Below are 19,923 nucleotides of genomic sequence, written 5' to 3' on the forward strand. Positions count from 1 at the left end.
CTGATTGCTTCCCTGTAGCATAGCCCCCAGAGGTAGGCACCAATTGTTTTTGCACCCTAAATACATACTGTCTTTATAGTCTCTGGTCAAGTGGTGTGGACTGGTTACTGCTCTGAGAGCAATGATCCCCCTGGCAGAGGGGAGAATGTTTTAAATAGGATAGTAGGTTACTTATGCAGTGAGTGTATGAAGGTCTCTATCTGCCACATAGCATGATTTTTCAGTGCATGTGAGATGGAGTCTGGCCAGGGTTATGGGGGTCAGGAATTGGACCTTTGTTTGAAGTGCTAGGGAAAGTAGGAAAATGTTACTGTCTCTCGGGACTGTTAAGGCTTTGAAGCGTTATGATCCATAGTTAAACTTCCCACATCTTCTCATCTTTGGAATTCCACTTCTGTTTTGTGGCTGCACTGGAGAATGTGAAATGATGTCTCTTAGATTGTGTTTTGTCTTTCAAAGTTTTAGAAAAGTATCCTAGAAAAATTAAGATAGTAATTACAAACAAGAAGTATTAATAGAGTTTCTGAAAGGTCCCAAGTGTATTTATAAAAAGATTTATGATATGTTTATGTGAAAAATAAGCATTTTGCAACAAAACCTTCAAAAATAAATACATGCATTTCTCTTGGTATTTAAAAGATGAAAGCAATACACAGTAATATCAAAATGCCTTTTTCTTTGCTGCCTAAGACTTGGATAACATTATTGCTTTGTATTCTTTGTGCATTTTCTTCTAAATAGGTATCTCCAGAATTACTCATTTTTGCAGTAAATATTTGGCTTAAAGAGTGACAAGTCTTTCATTTACGACAGTCCAAAACTTTTTCAATCCTTGTTGACTACTGTTAAAAAATAGGTATATTTGATTTGCCAAAAGTCTGAATATTTACAGACAATTAATATACAAAGGTTATTTAGCAGGTGCTGACTGCAGTTTTGTAGTTACAATATTGTAATCACTTTATGAGGTTTCTCTGGTGAGGAAATTATCTTTGTTTAATGCTAGAGGATGTCAGTAATTTGTCTCTAATGCCAAATTATTTCAGGGTGTGCACTTCACTTTTTCCCCTACGTTTACGTAGATTGGAAAATTGAATGTTCCAAACAACTTGTGGAACAGTTTCCATATCAACTTTTATGTGCTAAAAACATAATTAGAATTACTCAACCCAACACATCAAATAGAAATAGAATGTAATGTTTGTGGTCTTTCTGAAGAAAACATTGAACTATGCTATTAGCACAGTGAATTTGAATTTACCCTGGTAAAAGTCAGTAGCAAATCCCTGACACCTCTTTGAATGTGCATAGCTGAAACTATGGGAAAATGGAGAATTCGAAGTGATGTCTATTCACCGTCATACTTTTCTGCCTTTTCAGTGCATTCATGACTATCAGTTTAACATAAACAGTGTGATCCCATTAAGTGGTAAGGTAAACAGCATTAGATGTAAACATCTGTTTTAGATTGCTATACCATTTGTTCAGCTTATGGAAATACTGCAAAACTTTTTTAGTGTTTCCTCTTCTGTGTGATTGACTTATGGCTCTTCTGATATCTCAACTTCTCCCAGCTGCTTCAGCTTTTCCTTTTTTACCTTGTGCACAGGCAAGTGTTCCTCTCTTTTCTGTTTATCGCTGATACCTGTGGAGCCATGTCATTCTTGTTTCCTTTTCTGGACCTATTTTAAAAGCTAGAGGAAGGGCTCACCGGTAGATATGCCTTCTATTACTTCTGGTAATTCCTTACAGTTCTTTTTTTTCCCCTGCAAGTTGGCTGGTGAGTTTGATAAAAATGTGAATTCTTGTCCTGGTAATGGCCAAACATACCCAGGAGAGATGATTCAAGTACTTATTTGGGGAGCAGGCATTGACAGAAGGGTTGTGGTAAGCATCTGATGTTACTTTTGACTAGATTTGAAAGTCATCAAATACTCTGATTTTAAAGTTATTAAAATTGGAAATAAATGAAACAATGGAAGTAGTTTTAAAGATTTGTTATTGCATCTAGCCTCCTCTTCCCCAGTCCTCATTTTTATTTCAGAAATTAAAGTTGCTTTTTTGTCTTCTGTCTGTAAGTAAGAAAATATTTAAATAAGAAGCCATATAACTAATCTATCCGTTGTCACACTTTTTCCTTAATCCAGTGAATTAATGCGCCCCATTGGAAGTTTGAATAAGGGAATGCATTGGATTGCATATGATATAAAACAGGTTTGGCTATAGAAGCAATTGCATATTGTCTTGAAGCATATAATGGGCAATTTGGAGAAGATATGTAGCAGCAGCAGATATTTCGCATGTAAAGCTTTTAGTTTATATGGTGAATAACCTTGTGCTGGGATATCCTAAGCACTACTTCTGACCTTTGTCCTGTTGTGACAGCTGAGAGCAGCAGGTTGGAACTGCTGGATGAAATCCATACCCATTGTACTTTCTTCTTGTCACTACACAATGTCAAATCAAAGGCACTTGTTTTACTATTGCTTATTCTAACCCTTTACTAATCCGAAGAGGAGATAGCCTTGCTGCCATGGTAGTAGAATGGGTAATGTAGTCACCTACTCTATGTAACAAAATTAAGAAGCAATACAACTTCCAAATACAATATAAAGTGTTTTTTCTTTCTTATTGGCTGTTTTGGGGCCTGCTGATTTTATTGGATTTCTCTATCAAGTTGTGAATGAAGTAGAATACTCTTGCTCAGTTGATGGACATAGTTCTTATGATTTCAAATGCTCTTCAGGTTGCTGTGGTGTGCTTTATTTAGACCAGACCTGACAGTCTATCTAATGCAAAATCCTCAGTCTAGAAAGGAGATAGAAAACAAGCCAGTAGGAATTGATATTTTTTAATGCTGGGGATGTGTATGCAGGTCTGCTTGTCCCCTTTAATTTTAGTTGTTGTTTAAGAGATCTTCCTAATATATATTCTGTGATGTTATCTTTCCGAAACGCTGTGATAGTGATACTGGGAGTTTCTCAGTGGCCAATATTGATTTGCACCCCTCTCCCCAAGTTAAAAGGCAATGGTTTCAGAATATATTGTTTGTCTGAAATGATGGAACGAATTTTAGACTGTCATATTTTGTGGTGACACTGTGGTATGATTTTATAGATTGCAGAGTGGGATACCTTTGTGCCTCTGAACAGGAAGAAAAATGGAAAATGCAGCAGAAAGTCATTTAGGAATCAGGCTCGCTTAGTGATTTCAGTATATAGGCATGACTTATGAGTCCAAAGCTCCTAAAACAGCATCGTCTACCTTGTAAATATTTATTTTACCAATGTATTTTTCAGTTCCAACGTAATGCTTTTAATTACCCAGATTCTACCATTGGCTTCAATGCTAGACCCTTCCAAGAAAGTAAAGGAGAATATTCCCAGCACATTATGCTGTCAATCAAGGAAAACTGGATTGCAGTGCAAACTTGAAAGAGCCCAGTGTGTACAGGAAAGTAGCAGTACTGTTTTGAACCACTTGCACCGTTTTCTGTCCATCTCAGAACAATTCTTATACCTACGTTGGTGCTAGGGCATTTGTCATAGAGCAACAGGAAAAGCAAAGCAAGTCTTTCTTCTCTTCTACTTTGGACCTATAGCAACAAATGCACATATTCTCCAAACCAGATGTGGTTTTTGTGCCTGAAGCTGTTGCCATCAAATTGAGATTATTTCCTAACATCTGATTTCTTTTATTGCTGTATTTTTAAATTTTTTTGGTTTGCTTTCTGTTTTTTTTCTTAATTTTAGAAGGCTTGGACGGGTTACAGATATGAGACATCATTTTAGCAATGACTCTACAAAGAAAACTGAAGTAGTGAAGCAAAGTATTTGCCATGGTGGAGTGTTTTTTGCTGTGTACAGGTCTAGGTTTTACAGAGAGGATGTTTTCCCTGGTGAAGTGTAGAAGAAAGCATTTGCTGATTAGAGGTGATGAAGGCCATTGCTTCTCTAATTTTGTTTTGTTTGATAATGTTGTTGTTAATCTGAGAAGCTGATATCTGTTGTGTGCTCCTCTCCTTGTCTCTAGGCTGACATGCTTCTACTTCTAAAGTGAGATAAACCAAAGCAGCTAATGGTAATTTGCATCTGTATGTGCTACTTTAAAGCAAAGAGAGATAATTTGAATGCGTGCACGTGTTTGCTTTATTCTAGTGGTTATGGGCTATTTGCTATTCTTGTGATTATGGACTGTGTCTTCTATGAATGTGCTTCATACTTTGAAATTTTGAAAGAAATGATGGCACCCCACACGATGTCAAAATGTGCATTTGAAATGAAAGCCCAGCAATTCAGATTTCTGGTCTTGTTCATAGCAGGTAAAAGACTGCCTTGATGACACTTAGAGCAAATGAGTTTCTCTCCTGCAGTCATGCACTGAATAAATTGCTTGATCTAGTTTGGCACAAAAGGACATGATCTATAAATAGTTAACAGAGCTTCTTTCAGGACGAGTGATCTATAGACTGGAACTCTCTCTTGGGGTCTTTTTTAAAAGTAAGTACTGATATGAACAAAAGAAAAGTTTGTTTTAAAAAAAGAGACCTTTTTAATGAGGTTGAAACTCGTATTTTAACTTCCTTTTGAAAGCATCTGGACAACCACTTCAAAAGTAAAACTAACTACCCTTACAGTCACATTAAAAAAAAAAAAAAAGAAAAAAGATCAGTCCCTGTTAATGTGATGTGAGTATATTTTTGTCAACAATTACAAGATGTAGTGCAATCTAAAGCAGCCAGTTAATTTGAATCAAAGATATGCTGTCATAAAGGAATCAATGAGTTCAGCTTTTTATTTGAAAGACTCTATTTCCAGGCTTAAAGCAACTTTACATGGCAAGTGATTTAGTAACAGCAGTCTTGGGTAAGCCGAACATACCTGATGATTTCTTGGCTTCATTCTTCACCAGCAAGGTTTTCCAGACCTCTGTGATTTATTGAAAGAATTCAAGGAGGAGAACAACTGGTGGTAGATGCAGATTAAGCTGGTTATTGAGGGAGTTTAACCCATGGCAGTGCATGTGACCAGACCAACTGCACCAGACAAACTGAGAGAACTCATGGATGTAATGGCAAGACTTCACTGTCTTTGAAAGGGCATGGAGGTTGTGGAAAGTATCTCATGACTGGAGAAAAGTGAGTGTTGTATCAATCTTCAGAAAAGGCCAAAAGCAAAACTCAGGGAATAGCACCTTGATCAGCCTTATATTGGTCTCTGGACAGATCATGAAGTGAATCCTATTGAAGCACATTTTTGGGCATACCAAGAAGGAATTATAGGCATAAGGAATTGTAAGCATTAATTTACCAGGAGTTAATCCACCTGACCGCCTTGGTAAATTGACTGGATTTGTGGACTAGCAGAGAGCAGCAAGTGTTGTTTAACTTAATTTTAACCAGTCTTTTGACACCATCTTGCACATCAAGATGGGTGAAAAACCGATTGAGTGGTCAGGCTCACTGGGTCGTGCTTAATGGTTTGTACTGTCCTCAGAGGTCATCAGAAAGTAGAGCACTGCTGGGATCTATCTTGATACCATTCCCATTTGACAATTTTATCACTGATCTGGAGGAGATAATGGAAATGCATGGTCATAAATGTTAAGAGATAACATAAAACGGTTGGAACTGTTCTATACAGTTAAGGGCAGTGCTGCCACCCAGTGGGACCTAGGTGGGCAAGAGGAATGGGCTAATGGGAACTTTGTGTAATTTATTAGCAAAATCACTGTCTTTCTTTTGGATCCGGTATCTAAATGTGATCTTTTGAATATTGAGTAGAGGGAAATAATCACTTCTGTCTACCAACAGAGCAGGATGCTGCTAGACATTTTTATCTTCAGGGCATGTTGCTGCCTTATTTATGTCCAGCTCTCATGTCTGCTCAGATCTCCTGGTCCTTTTTTTACAGAGCTGTTCCCCAGCCAGTCAAGTCCCAGTCTGTATCATTACAAGAGATTCTTTTCACCATGTGGTGGACTTAATAACTTCTCTTAAACTTCAATAAGCTCCCATTTGCTCATTTCTCTGGCTGCTGTAGACTTTGTGGATGACAGTGGTGCCCTACAGTGTTGACTGTGCCAACTACTTGTCAAAGGTGCACTCCATCATTTCTTCCATGTTGTGATCCTGAAAAAAATTGAATGCTTTATGAGTAATCAATCAGATCCTTTGCCACTAGCAAATATAGGCTAAACAATGGGGGAAAAAGCATATACAAGAAGGAGGAGAGAGCTCTCCATTGATGATGGCCAACAGCAGGTCCCTTTTGAAGTATCTGGAGCTGGCTCTGCTTTGACATGGGACAGTGCTCAGAGGCCATCTCTGCAGTCCTGACACGTATGTCCAGTACTTCCAGTAGGCATCATCAGACAGGACACTATAGACCAGAAATTAGGCCAAAAGCATCAAGTTAAAGTTGAATTCAACATTGTTCTCAGAGATGGGTTTTAAGTTAGTCAGACTCAAGGCTGACATGAAGATCTACAGGCATAATGCAGGTCAGCATCGGGCAGGAAACAACTGCTTAAGCTGCCCTCCAGTCTCCTGGAAAACCACCTTCATTTCCAGGAGAGAAGAAGTGACATGTGCCAGATGTATGTGAGACTCTGCATTAGTAAATTAACAGGGCTATAACACTCAGGCTTGTGCTGCCTCCTCTAATTGCCTGACACGCATATAGAATGACAAATGATGTTATTTAAAGGAAACAGAACACAGTTTATGCTTTGCAGCTCTTTGCACTATTGGTTAAGTGTTATGCTTACATCAGGAACATCAGGAACTCAGTCCACAAGAATTGAAGGGGCTGCTACTGGTTCAGGTGCATAGCAGTGAAATTCTGCAAGTTGTGATCGTAGAGTAAGCTGTGTGACTTCTCTAACAGTGTTTATTACCATTCTTTTTTCTGAGGCCCTCGTATACAGAGACTTCTGACTTCAAAATACTTGTAAAAGAGGACTGTGGCTGCTTTTATCTTTTTTGCCCTTACACAAGGACAAACAATACTACTAAATATATAAAGATATATATTTTCACTACTACCATGCCACATTTATTCATTATTAGCAGATGAAAGCAGCTGCCTAAGAGCATGTAGCTCTATGCTCTGAGAAGACTGCTGCAGTTTACTGAGGCAAGCATTGGTTCAGATAATACTTTTTCTTCCTTCTTTTTCCTTCTAACCCTTTATTCTTTCTTGAATGGAGAAAACATAGGAAAGGCAATATGTTGTATGCTTGTTTTCCTAAAGTGCCAGTTTCTTTAGACTTGCTATAGGCTTTAACTTTAGCATCTGTTCTTTAGGGAGATTTCCACCAGAAATTCCTTCATACTAATTTAATCTGGAATCAATGATGTCTAGACTTGTATAGACCTTTGCAAGGGATTTTAAGCAAATCATTTACTGCTGTGACACACTTTTGTTTTTTTCTGAACAGTGGTGAAAGAGAGAATTATTAAATTGAGTTTGGAGTGGAGATACTGAGTTATATCTTGTCACTGGAACACCCTTCAATAAGATTATAGGTAATTCTGCAGTGCAAAAAGCATGGTGTACAGCTGATCCCTTTTGGTGGCCTGGTCTGGTATGCTTTTATAGCATCTCTCTTCCTCCCTTGGAGAAACATGGCAAATTATATTTTCAGGCCTGGTTCCAATGCAGACGGTCTTTCTTTGTTACAGTGATAGTAACAGATAGCTTTTTGAGTAATTGTTTTAGCAGAGTTCAGTTGCTAATCAAAGGTTGTTGAGGCAGAGCACCAGATTTGCTTTTCTCCAGACTTTTTCAGATCGCTGTTCCCAATAAAGGCAGTATTTGCTGATTCAGGTTTGCTGGGAATGAGTGAGCTGGATCCACTGGTGCTTTCCAGCTGCTTTTCTGTGCTCTGGGAATGCAAACCAGCTGCAGGTCTGGTTTAACTCAAGTCAGGTTTATGGCTGTTTTGCATCACTGGAGCAGTGTAAAGTACTTGAAGCATGCCAGCTAATCTGGCCTGTTGCTGAACCATTGTAAATGACTTGTTTTTCTTCATGTTCTGTGCATGTAACTTTATTTTTAGCTAAAGCCTCCAGGAATTGAGTAGATTGTATCGCTATAAGTCAGATTTTATGCTCTGAACTAAAGTCTATAAAATTAGAGGATTTTTAAGCTAGATTTTTTTTTCCTTAGCTGAAAAAAAAAAAAATTGAATTACATATTGCTCCTCTGCACTTGGCTGCTATGGATTTCTTTTAAGCTACGCTAAGATTGCAGTTGCCTGTTCTCATTGTAAGATGAAATAATCATTAGTCTGAGATCTAAAAGAGAAGGTTTTATAAGTTTTGTTTCACAAAATGTGGGCTCAATTTCATTCCGGATGCAGTCATTTCATTGTAGTTTGTTGAGAATGTATGCAATATTTTGTGTTGTTATCAGTTTTGTCTGCAATTCAGTGATTGCAAACATTCTGAGATTTTGAGAGAGGAGGGAAATCGGCCAACCATATTTTTTCTTCTATTTATAGGAAATCTTCTAAATGAAATATTATTTACCAACATCTGATAGCATGATGACATTCAAAACATGCCACAGATATTAAACAGTAATTATTTTATTCCATTCATAGTAATATATTTTTTTTATAATCCATCTCTTTCTCTGAGGCTTGTATAGCGTTGAATGAGTTACGTGCATATTATTCAGTGGAAGAACAAGGGAAATGTCATTACACCTTCTCTGTCATACACAAGTGTGCCTATACTTCCTCCAGAACTCAGGAATTTTTACACAGAAATGTTCTTGTATAAAGATCATGGGGTTTTTTTTTTGTTTTTTTTTTGGAAATTGCTACTCGTGTAATCATATTGATATTAAAGTCAGAAATTCGTTCCTCTGATCAGCTGTATATTGAGAAAAAACATGACAGAATTTGCAAAGTTTTTCTAGACTTTTGAGACAAAACACCAAAGAATTAATTACTGCCTCATATTAATTAAGATAACAATGCAAAACCCTTCATTAGAAGCATAGGAGAAGTTCTTCCCTTGGTCCTTGGAGAGAATATTATATGCAAGCCCTGTTGTGTGGGTTGCAAGGTGTCACTGGAATTTATATGCATTACTTGTCTAATTGCAGTAAATGTAGCATGTCCAGATAGGTTTAAAAGTTGGATGGCTGTTTGTTACTTGCTGGAAATCACTTGAAACCTTGCTACTTGGAGGCAGCTGTTCACAGGTCCTTCACCTCTCCCCAGAGATAGCTAGAAGACTCTGTTGTTGGACCCTGTCTTTTATGGCAGAAGCAGTAAACATGACAGGTTGTTTGGGAGCCATCTGTTTTAAAATGGTCGCTGCTTTGTATGCAGTAATGAACTTGAGATCAGTTTTCTGTCTGTCTTTATAGTAACAGCCTTGTTTGGTGTCACAACAGGTGGAAGTTGATGGGATGAAACTAAATGTGACCAGCGAGTGGAACCTGGCTCTACCCTTGTTGTCTGTCACCATCGATGGCACTCAGAGGACTGTACAGGTAAATTCACCATCCTCTTTATCTGTGCAACTGAACTAACTTTTAGATTCTTGCCTCTAGATGCAAAAATGTTGATACGTGCGGTCTAAACTTTCCATATCATAAAAATTATGCTATGCTGTGTGAATAATGGAGTCTTTGAGTTTTGAATGCATTCAGACCTTCAGTGAAATGGGCTTCTCTTAGAGTTCCTCACTTGGAGTTTCAAACATCTTCCATCTAATTAGAAGTTGCTTATTTTAGAAATTTACTCCAGTTTCCTAGTATCTTTTTCCTAGGTGGCTGGAATTACTGTTTACAAAAAGGTGGGGTATGGCAGTGGAAGTTTTCTCCTTCTGATCTTGGGATCACGTGTTTTTTCCACTTTTCGACCTTTGCAGGTTGAATGTCATGGGGCAGTGCATCTTCCATGTGACATTCTTTTATGATAAGCCTTTATTTAACACTATTAGTTCCGTGATTTAGGAAAAATGCAGAAAGCATCCAAAACCTGTATGGTTTGAAGAAAAGGAAAATCTGAAGATTATAACGCAGCCATACATTCTATCCTTCTGACCACTAATGCGTTTGGAAACAACTTCACACAAAAGGCAATGCTTTTAACTGTCTTGTAGATTTGGGGAGAATAATGCCAATTAAAATTCATGTACTTGTTGAGAAATCATTTATTTATAAGTTCTGTTGATCCTGGAAATAGTGAAAAGGGAAAAAATGAAACAAAAACCAACCTTCTGGAATCATTAAAGTATTTTTTTTTTTGCATACAACAATTGCCTGTTTTACATACGTTAATGAGTAATACAGAGATCAGATTTCTGATCAATTACAGTGAAGTACTTGCATTTGTTTTCATTTTCAGCCCTTGTATATCACCGAAATGGAAATGTTATTTTTTCTGTGACTGAAAGACTCTAAGATGGAAAAAAAAAAAAAAACAGGTCGTATCTTCCAAGGACTGTGCTTAGAGAGAAGGGCTGGACTAGATGATCTCCAGAAATCCCTTCCATCCCCTATGGTTCTGTGACCGTGTGTGCCCCTATGGGCTGTGAGTGTGAAATCTTCACTGCATGCAGATTTCTTGGTTGATTACTGCCAACTTCAAGGCTTGTGTATCTAAAAAAGAAAAAGTATTATACAGTTTATTTTTTGTATTTTAATACTGGTCCATTCTGCTGCTGTTTTACAAAGTAAATCCCTCATCACTAAGAGGAAATTATACCAATATTTAAACATATAAAATCTGCTTAGGAGAAGAACGTATTTAGAACGGATACCTGCATTTAGAAGGCCCCACTGCAAGCTGAGTATCATGAAATCATAGAACAGCCTGGGTTGAAAAAGATGTCAGTGATCATCCAGTTCCAACCCCCCTGCTGTGTGCAGGGTCACCAACCACCAGACCAGGCTGCCCAGAGCCACATCCAGCCTGGCCTTGAATGCCTCCAGGGATGGGGCATCCACAGCCTCCTTGGACAACCTGTTCCAGTGCGTCACCACCCTCTGAGTGGTTAATAATAGTTAAGAACAGTTGACTAGAAGTGAAATATTTGAATTGGCACATAAAATTAGTTTCAGAATTAATGATGGTTAGATCTTAATAAGCTTTCTTCCAGGAGCTGAGCAAGCAACAGTGTTACTTGTGCAGCCCAAGTATGACCAAATTGTATGAAATTCAGCAGGGCTGGCTGTAACAACATGCAATGAACTGGCTGCATGTGTTTGTCCAACAGAATGTGAAATGAATGTTATGTTGAAGGACATGGTTTAGTGAGAACTGTTGGTGATAGGTAGATGGTTGGACTGGGTGATCTTGTAGGTCTTTTCCAACCTTGGTTTCTGTGATTCTGTGAAATAAGCGCATATTTTGTATCTTTCTCAATGTTATCATGTAAGCCTTTGCTTTTAGTAAAGAATCTCAGTAGTTTAAGAGTTATTAATCTTTTATCATATGTATGTAAATTTATGGGAACCTTAAGCCTGACCTCTGGTATCCACTCACTGGAATCTAAGTTGTTTTTTTTGTTAGATATTTCTCTGGACTTGCCTCACTGCAAGAATCGAATTAGACAAGTGTATTCCTGTAGGTCAATTTGTCTCCAAAAGCAATTGACCCTTGAGTCTTCAAGTATCTTCTTTCAGCAAGACTTAGCCCTAGAGCCATTTAAGCAACAAATATGGATGAATCGAATAATTCCAGCTGTGCTTTATTAATTTTCAGCCAGTCTAATTTCTCTTCATAGTTGGTTTCATCCTTCTAAATTTGTTCAACCAAGTACAGTCTTTATGAACGTTACATTTCTTTGAAGGATTGATTTATGCACCTTCTGTTCATTCCTATAGTCTGACCCCAGTCCAGCAAAGTACTTAAGTGTAAAACCAGGAAACAAATAATTTTAAAATGTTTTGGTTTAAAATGTATTTATGTAAATTATAGTCTAGACATTCAAATTGTTGCGTATCTGTTGCACATTTAAAAATAAGTAATTAAGCATGCTCCTGTATTCCCACCCTCCTGCTAAAGTGTGCATTAAAAGCAAAGCACAGCACTAACAGTGAAGTTTAAGAAAACCTATGACTTTAAAATGCAGGTTTTCTAAAGCTGTTTCTAGACTAGGAGCCCTGGGAATAAATCTGAGAGCCTGAGAAGTGTGTGCTCTACTTGCAGCCTCTCTAGGGCATATCAGGGCACAGCTAGGATGTGTGGCAGCCCCTGCTTGTGCTTTTGTTTCCTTTGCTGGGAAGCCTATCTGCATGTCACAGATGGGCACTGCGGAGTGCCTGGCCAGCTCCCCAGATGATAGAGGGACCCAGGGTCTGTTTTCTTACAGGGTAAGGGCTTTCAAACCTTTGCGCTGATTTGGATTACTGTGAAACCGTAGGATGCTAAAGAAGGTGATGAAATGATGAAAACTTTGGATCACTGGAGCAAGAGGCTTCTCAGATACGGTCTCTAGGGGCGAGCGTCAGGGCCAGACCCCACAGAATTTCTTGAAGCGTGCAGATTCCATCACTGTTGTTGTTTTTTTGTTGTTGTTACTTTTAGTAATTCCTCAGCTGATATCAGTGTGTCATCATTTTCTCCACTTTTGACTAGAACATCTCTCATTTGAGGAGGGTGAATTAAATACATTGTGAAGGGTAAGATTTTGTGCACCAAGGAAATTAAATTTTTGTGTGCAGAAATACTTTGCTGAAATATTTCCCGTATGTTTTTCCAAAGATATTAGTAGCTCTGGAATCCGCATTAAACTGAGATACTGTGAATTTAGAATCTATCTTTGTTGAAATTCAGGGAAGTGTCTATAGGCATGTACAGGCATCCCCCAGTATCAGCACAAGCTGGGGGATGTAATGATAGAGCATAGCCCCACCAAAAGGACTTGGGGTACTGGTGAATGGTAAGCTGGACATGAGCCAGTGATGTGCCCTCACAGCCCAGAAGGCCAGCTGTATCCTAGGCTGCATCAAAAGCAGCATGGCCAGCAGCGTGAGGGAGGTGATGCTGCCCCTCTACTCTGTGCTGGCGAGGCCTCACCTGGAGCACTGCGTCCACATGTGGAATCCTCACTACAGGAGATGTGTGGACTTCTTGGAGCATGTCCACAGGAGAGCCACAAAAGTGATCTAAGGGATGTAGCACCTTTTCTACAAGAATGGGCTCTGGGGCTGTTCAGTCTGGAGAATAGAAGGCTCCAAGGTGGCCTGAAAGCAGCCTTTAAGTATCTGAAGTAGGGCTGTAAGAAGGAAAGGGTCAGACTTTTTAGCAAGTTCTGCTCTAATAGGGTAAGGGAAAATGGTTTCAAACTAAAAAAAGAGAGATTTAGATTGGATATAAGGAAAAAGTTTTTCACAGTGGGGGTGATGAGGCACTGGAACAGGTTGCCCATAGAAGTGGTGTATGCCCTGTCCCTGGAGACTTTCAAGGTCAGGATGGATGGGGCTCTGAGCAACCTGATCTAGCTGCGGGTCTGCCTGTTCATTGCATGGAGGGTGAATCCTTTGTGTGTTCCCTCCAATCGAAATGCTTTTGTGATTCTATGTGGTTACACTGTGTCTTCCTGAGGATTCAGATTTGAAGGGATTGGTTCTTATTTGATTTAAAATGCATGTCTAGATTCTATTCAAACGTGGTATATCCTTTCAAGCAATGTGTAGAGAACAAATGAATGCTGATTTCTGTGAAGGAGGAGCTGAAAAGAGGGTGTCGAATTGTGGAAAATAACTATAAGAGCTTGGACAGAAACTGGAGGGGAAAGCAGTGTTTCAGAATGGTATTCTGGAAAGTAACAATGGCTGGAGGTCAGAGAGCTGGTATATTTGGAGTCAGTGAGGACTGTTGTATCCTACTTTGCAAAAGAAAGCTGTGTATCAGTGAGCCCTATGCCTGTAGTAGAAATAGTGTATACTTAGATCTCTATCCCTGAGGAGGGGATGGGAGAAGAGAAGAGAATAAGCTGGTTTTCCTCAGAGCAGAACATCTTGTTTTATTCCCTCACATGAACAACAACCTTGTGGAACCTCCAGATAAAACAATAATCCAAGAAGTCAGGAGGCATACTTTAATCTACTACAAGTCCTCTATTTGACATCATGCTACAATTAGGTTGCAAGTAGCTGCCTGCTGCACAGGGAGATTAGATTGCTTGGGAAAAAAGTTCGGGTGGAAGGTCCTCAAACTCTCTTTGCTTTGGCACTGCTTGTATTTGGGCAAGTTCTCAAAAGCCAACCCAGCAACCATTCAAATTCTGAGCCCCCTCTGTGGCTAAATTTTACAACCCCTTAGTGCTGTTTTACAGTCCCTTTGAGATTATTCTGTTTAATTCTCTGCTTTTACTGACCCCATCATCAAACCCTCAACCTATACTTACGTGCCATCTACTTGCAGACAGTCCCTACAGCGAAAGGATTCTGTGCCAAAATAAATTCCTTGTCACCTTCTCTTGCTACCAGTTGTACCTCTACCATGTATCATACACACCCTGGCACATTGTTGGCTCTCACTGTGCTCTAATGAAGCCTCACACCCTTCAATGGGAGCTCAGTCATTCTGCCTGGAGCCTGGGAAGCTCTTGATGACGTTGGACAGCTTCAGCAACACAACATTATGATAGCAGTGGCAATGTCTTTCCTTCATGTTTTTTTTGGGTTTTGGGAATTCAGCCTATGCTGAACTGAGATTCAGAGACATAAACAGAGCTCAGTTAGGCAGAATCCTGACAGCTCAATATTGCTTCAATATTGGCCTTACTTTGAGCAGGGAACTTGACTACTTGATTTCCAGGGGTCACTTCCAGCCTAACTGTTCTGTGACTGTGTTGGACATCTCAAACTCTGTCACAAAAAGGTCTTTATCAGTCACAGCAAGAAATAGTTAAGAGTAGTGGAGTTACTAAGCAAGAAAGTGATCCTGTAAAACTGAAATAATCAGTCAGGCTTTAAGTGCTTTCGTAAATGAAATAGGTGAAGCTTTAACAGTGGAGTTTTCTCTACTTGCATTATTATGGGGAATTCGGTATTGCCACTGATCTTTTTTTTTTTTTTTTCCCATTTAATTTACTTATTGTATCAACCAATTCCAGCAAGAGAAGAATATTCTACATCCTGGGATATGACAAATTTTAAGTGTTTCTTTAACACAATGTTTCTTTTGATTATTTTTTTTGTTTGTAATAACAAAAAACCAAAAATGCTGCAGATTATGAAGTCTTTGTTCCTGGGAAATGTCTGACATTCTGGGAAATGTCTGATAGGAGAACAAAGCCTTTGCCCAACTATTCATTTCCTTCAACCTGGTGGGGACTTTCTCAAATATGTAATTATTTTTTTTTTTATCTATCTGGGTTTTTTTGTTGTTGTTTTGTTTTGTTTTTTTACTGTTTTGAGATCTCAGATGTAATCTATGATGATATGTTGTATAGACTTCTGATCTGAAGTATTACTTCATTGGTAATGATAACTCTGAAGACAATTTTGGAAAGATTTAGCAAACAGTGTACATGAAGATTTCACCTTAGTTTGTTTTTCAGTGTTGTGCAATTACTCCACAGACTCCACTATTGCCCTTTACCTATTAATTGAGAATTATTTTGCTAGGTTACCTCTAGAAGAGAGACACAACGGTTTGCAAATAATGGCAGACATCTGAATTCTTACAAAGCCATAGCCTTGAAACTCAAAAATGATCAGTGGATGTGATACTGAGAAACTGAATTTTATTGCATCACTTGATGCTCCCTTTGCATTTGAGATAAGTACAAGCAAGCAATCACATATCCCAGGTAAAAGACGGATACAAAACCTTTGGAATACAGTGTAGTTTGCCTTGCTGCGTTTCAGAGTTTTACTAATGATAATAAGATACTAACGTCTGTCCATCAGGGTACCATTATTATCGTTACTTCTTTCCCTGTGTTTTCAGAAAGAGAACTATAGATTTGAGCAAGTTACTTATTCAGTCTTATTGTCGCCAAATGATTGCTATGGCAACGTTGCAGAATTACGGAATAGTAGGGTTTGGAACGGACATCTGGAGATCACCTAGTCCAAACCCCTGCTAAAACAGCTTCTTTGCATTTCTGCTAACTCCTGTGTTGGGAGAGATAATGAGAAGTTGATCCCTGTCCATACTGCCCATATTCTCCCTCAGTTGCTGCTTTCAGTGCTGCAGAGCTGTTCGTTGCAGAGAAGCCTGTCTTTGCTGTTGCGTGGTGCCCTCAGAATATTTCCCATTTCTGTTGTTGTCCTTTTGGAGATGTGGGTACCAGAACTGCTCTCTGCATTGAAAGTATGGGCAAAGCATAGACTTATACCATCATTTGGTGGGGTTCACTGATGTGTTATCCATTCTCATTAATTTTGAATGTTTCTTGTGGCTTTTTGGACCAAAACCAAGCATGAAGGTGACAATCCTATTCAATTATCTGTTACAATTCCAAAATACTGCTTCTGGGTAGAAATGACTGAGGAAGAGAGGACGAGGAGAACAGAGAACACTGAGGGCAGGGAAAAAAAAGGTAAACTTGTGGCAAAGAGGTTTTGCCAGGGAGCTTTGAAGCTATGTAGCATGCCAGAGCACAGTTATTGATGTCCTGGTATCACCTGTGGCAAATAATGTATATGGTGAAGGTGGATGCTTCCCAAAGGATGAAGGAGCATGGAGAAATTACAGTTAGAAAGAGTTCTGAAACTTGCCCAGTACACATGATTTAATGCTTATCTCCTAGGTGAGATAAGCATTCTTCTGAAGAATGTTAATAATCTGCCGGAAACTGCAGCATAGGAAGTTCTGCACAAATGTGTGCAAGAACTTCTTTACAGTGAGGTGACGGAGCACTGGAACAGGCTGCCCAGGGAGGTGGTGGAGTCTCCTTCTCTGGAGATGTTCAAGACCTGCCTGGATGCCTACCTGTGCGACCTGCTGTAGGGAACCTGCTTTGGCAGGGGGGTTGGACTCGATGATCTCTGGAGGTCCCTTCCAACCCCTACGATTCTGTGATTCTGTGATCTGCTGTAAGTAATTATTAGGTCATTGATCTTGCTGGGTTTGTGAAAAATTATGTGCAAGAAAGTTAGTAATTGTACCACTTCATCCTTTATTTCCAGAAGTTGTAGAGAAAGAGAACATAAGAGCTCTTATGTTCTTATGTAAGAGCTAGCCATGATGGTTCTTGCTGAGATTATCAGTAATGTATATCAAAACAAATATTATTATTATGACTTGATTGGCACTGGTATTTGCCAAAATTGTTAAAATTGCTGCTTTTTAAAATGATCCCTGAATGTTCATATAGCCTATATGATGGGAGCGTGATCAGTTCCTGAGTCATGAAGCTTTAAAAAAGGTTGAGTAACCTTTACTGTCATACCAGTGTACATGTATTAAAAGCTGCTTTAAAAAGCAAATCAGTTTAACTCAGGGCTGACTCAACACTTGTCCATGGTTTGAATGGAGAAGGTGTAAAGAGAAGGTGAAAATTCAAGGAAGTAAATGATCACAAGATTACAGGTTATTGCAGCCTTCTATTTTTTGTTTGTTTGTTTGTTTGTTTTTTAATTGAGAAGCTGGGGTAAAAAGCACGTAACAATTCTTTCATGAAAATGATTCTTTTTTTCATCCAGGAAGGAAATGAGTCAACTGCTATGCCCTGTAAACCCCTCTGGGACTAATTGTTCAGAGATAGGTCTCCTGCAATAAAGCTGTATCTACAAGCAGCACAGTTCTCCCTTTCTTTAATCTAAAGAGTTTAGTAATACCCTGTGCTACTCAAAGGGTTAATCAAGGAATGTTAGTTGTCCCTATGTCTTATACCATACTTTTTTCCAAGGAGCTTTAAAATTTAATGTCAGACAGTATTCAGAATGAATAGATACAAGGACTCTGTACGTGTCCCAAGACATAGTCATTGTTTTCAGTTATTAACAGACCTTATAATTTCATATGTAAACCTTAAAAGACAGTAAACTGCTCTCTTGAACATGGGAATATGTTCATAGAGCAAAGGGAAAAAGACATGGAAGAGTGAGAAAGGACTTTGGATCAATCTCGGAGGCATGATCAATATTATCAGAGGAAAAATCACAACATACTGTATTACCTGCACAGCATCCCTGATGAGAGCAGAACATACCACAGTGAGTCAGATGAAGATAATACTCCTAAAAGTTTAACTAATTTTACGATTTAAGGTAGTAACACCAGAAATTAGGGAGAACCAAACTCTTCTCAGTAGTGTGAATGTGAATATCTGGAGTAAATGTTGGGCTGGAGTAAATGTCTTTCATGTTAATTCTTTAGGGACACCAAGTAAACAGTCTTCCCTCTGTGTAGTTTTGGTTAGCAATATTACTATTTTTTTTGAGCCTATCATCCTCTGCTTTGTAACACCTACCTTTATCGGAGGGTTATGGGAGCGCATGAGCATTGTTGGAAGGTGTTCATTGTAAATATGATAGCCAGTGCTGCAGCATTAATACTAAACATTTCCATGTCAAATCCATAATAAAATTGTGTAATAAGTAACACAAACATTAGGCATCACCCAAAGAAACATTGTTTTTCCATTTTTCTGTTTATGGGAGAAGTTCCTAAGCTGCCTACTGCAACTGAATCTCAGGCATTAAGAGAACATTACTTTTAAAGTTTGTAGTCTGGTACATTTATGAAGGTGCAGTTCCTCTGTATGAATTGGTACCTTGTAAGCCATCTGTGTTGTGCTTGGCATCTGTATTTGGACTGTTTGAGTGTAGGTTCTATTTAGTCCTTGGAAAAGGATTCAAGTAGCTCACAACAGGTGCAGGGAGAGGCCAATATCTTAGCATCCTGGAAGGATCCCTTGTAAAGGGGAAGAATAGTACTATTTAAGCCAGTCTTAGAAATCTTGGTCATCTCATTCCCTGCTGAGTGACTGCTGTCCTTGTATGAAGCTGAAAAGTGTGTACGTGCCCTAAGGAAGAACAGTAAACTGAGGCTCCATTTATTCTGAAGCATGATCTTAAACTGACAATGGCTAGGAGTAGAGCAGCACACAAAATCCAGCTAAGTTTTCACCTGTAGTTTACCGCAGTAAGAGGAGGAAATGATGGCACCACCAGTAGAGAGCACTAGGTTGTGATAGAAGTAGAGAGATCCCCTAAGTGGAAAGGCTTGCTAGACTGCACATTTCATGAATGTACAGTGCAGTGCAGTCTTCAAAGTACAAGAAAGCTTGGTCCCATTACTAGTCTGCTTGTAGATATGCTATCCAGTGTCCTGACCTTTTTGTAAGAGATGGAAGAACATGCAAGGAGGCTGCAGGAAGGGCTGCTGCTGCTGCATGACTTCTCAGGTCAGGTTTTACTCTTCTGAAACTGCGGAACTTCCCTTGAGATTATCTGTGGGCTGGGATTTTATACTATGGAAAGGGAGTGTTGAAAATGAAGGTCTGTTTTCTGTAAAGGTTCTAGGGGAAGATGGAAAATAAGGTGGATAAAGCCAAACTTATCTTCATATTCTGACAAAATGTAGATTTGATTGTTTCACAGTTACTTCTGCTTTCTCCTCCTCTCTTTTCCAGCCATGGAACTCCAAAGATTGGACTGACACAGGTGGGTGGTGGAGCATTTCAGACACCCTCATATGCACAAAATAATGAGTTACTATCAGCTGAATATAGTATAACTTTAGAGGATAAAATACTGCATTTTCACATGTTTTTACACCTTCTCAATTGTGGGGGATATATATATACATTTATATATATATATATAAAATTGAATCTGTCTGGAGTTACAGGTACCATTTAAAATGTGAGTAGAATTCCCCCCTTAAAATTTGTATCATAAGGCATTCAGAATTTCTGGTAGCAGGCAGTTGATGCTAAGCAGTAGGTGTTGGAAGAAGTTCTGCATTTTGAAAAACAAAACTGTGCTGGGAAAA

General features: G+C 38.9%; 1 protein-coding gene across 1 annotated transcript in view; it reads left to right on the forward strand.

Annotated features, from left to right (window-relative positions):
* Positions 1 to 19,923, forward strand: part of PCCA (propionyl-CoA carboxylase subunit alpha) — a 264,605-nt gene that overhangs the window by 187,397 nt on the left and 57,285 nt on the right. Inside the window, exon 20 of the mRNA XM_042866368.1 lies at positions 9,411 to 9,509. Coding sequence (XP_042722302.1) covers positions 9,411 to 9,509 — 99 coding nt within the window. The remainder of the gene's footprint in view (positions 1 to 9,410; positions 9,510 to 19,923) is intronic.

Source organism: Lagopus leucura, unplaced genomic scaffold (assembly GCF_019238085.1).
Source record: "Lagopus leucura isolate 7727_CA_CO unplaced genomic scaffold, USGS_WTPT01 Super-Scaffold_100001, whole genome shotgun sequence".
Taxonomy (NCBI): Eukaryota; Metazoa; Chordata; class Aves; order Galliformes; family Phasianidae; genus Lagopus; species Lagopus leucura.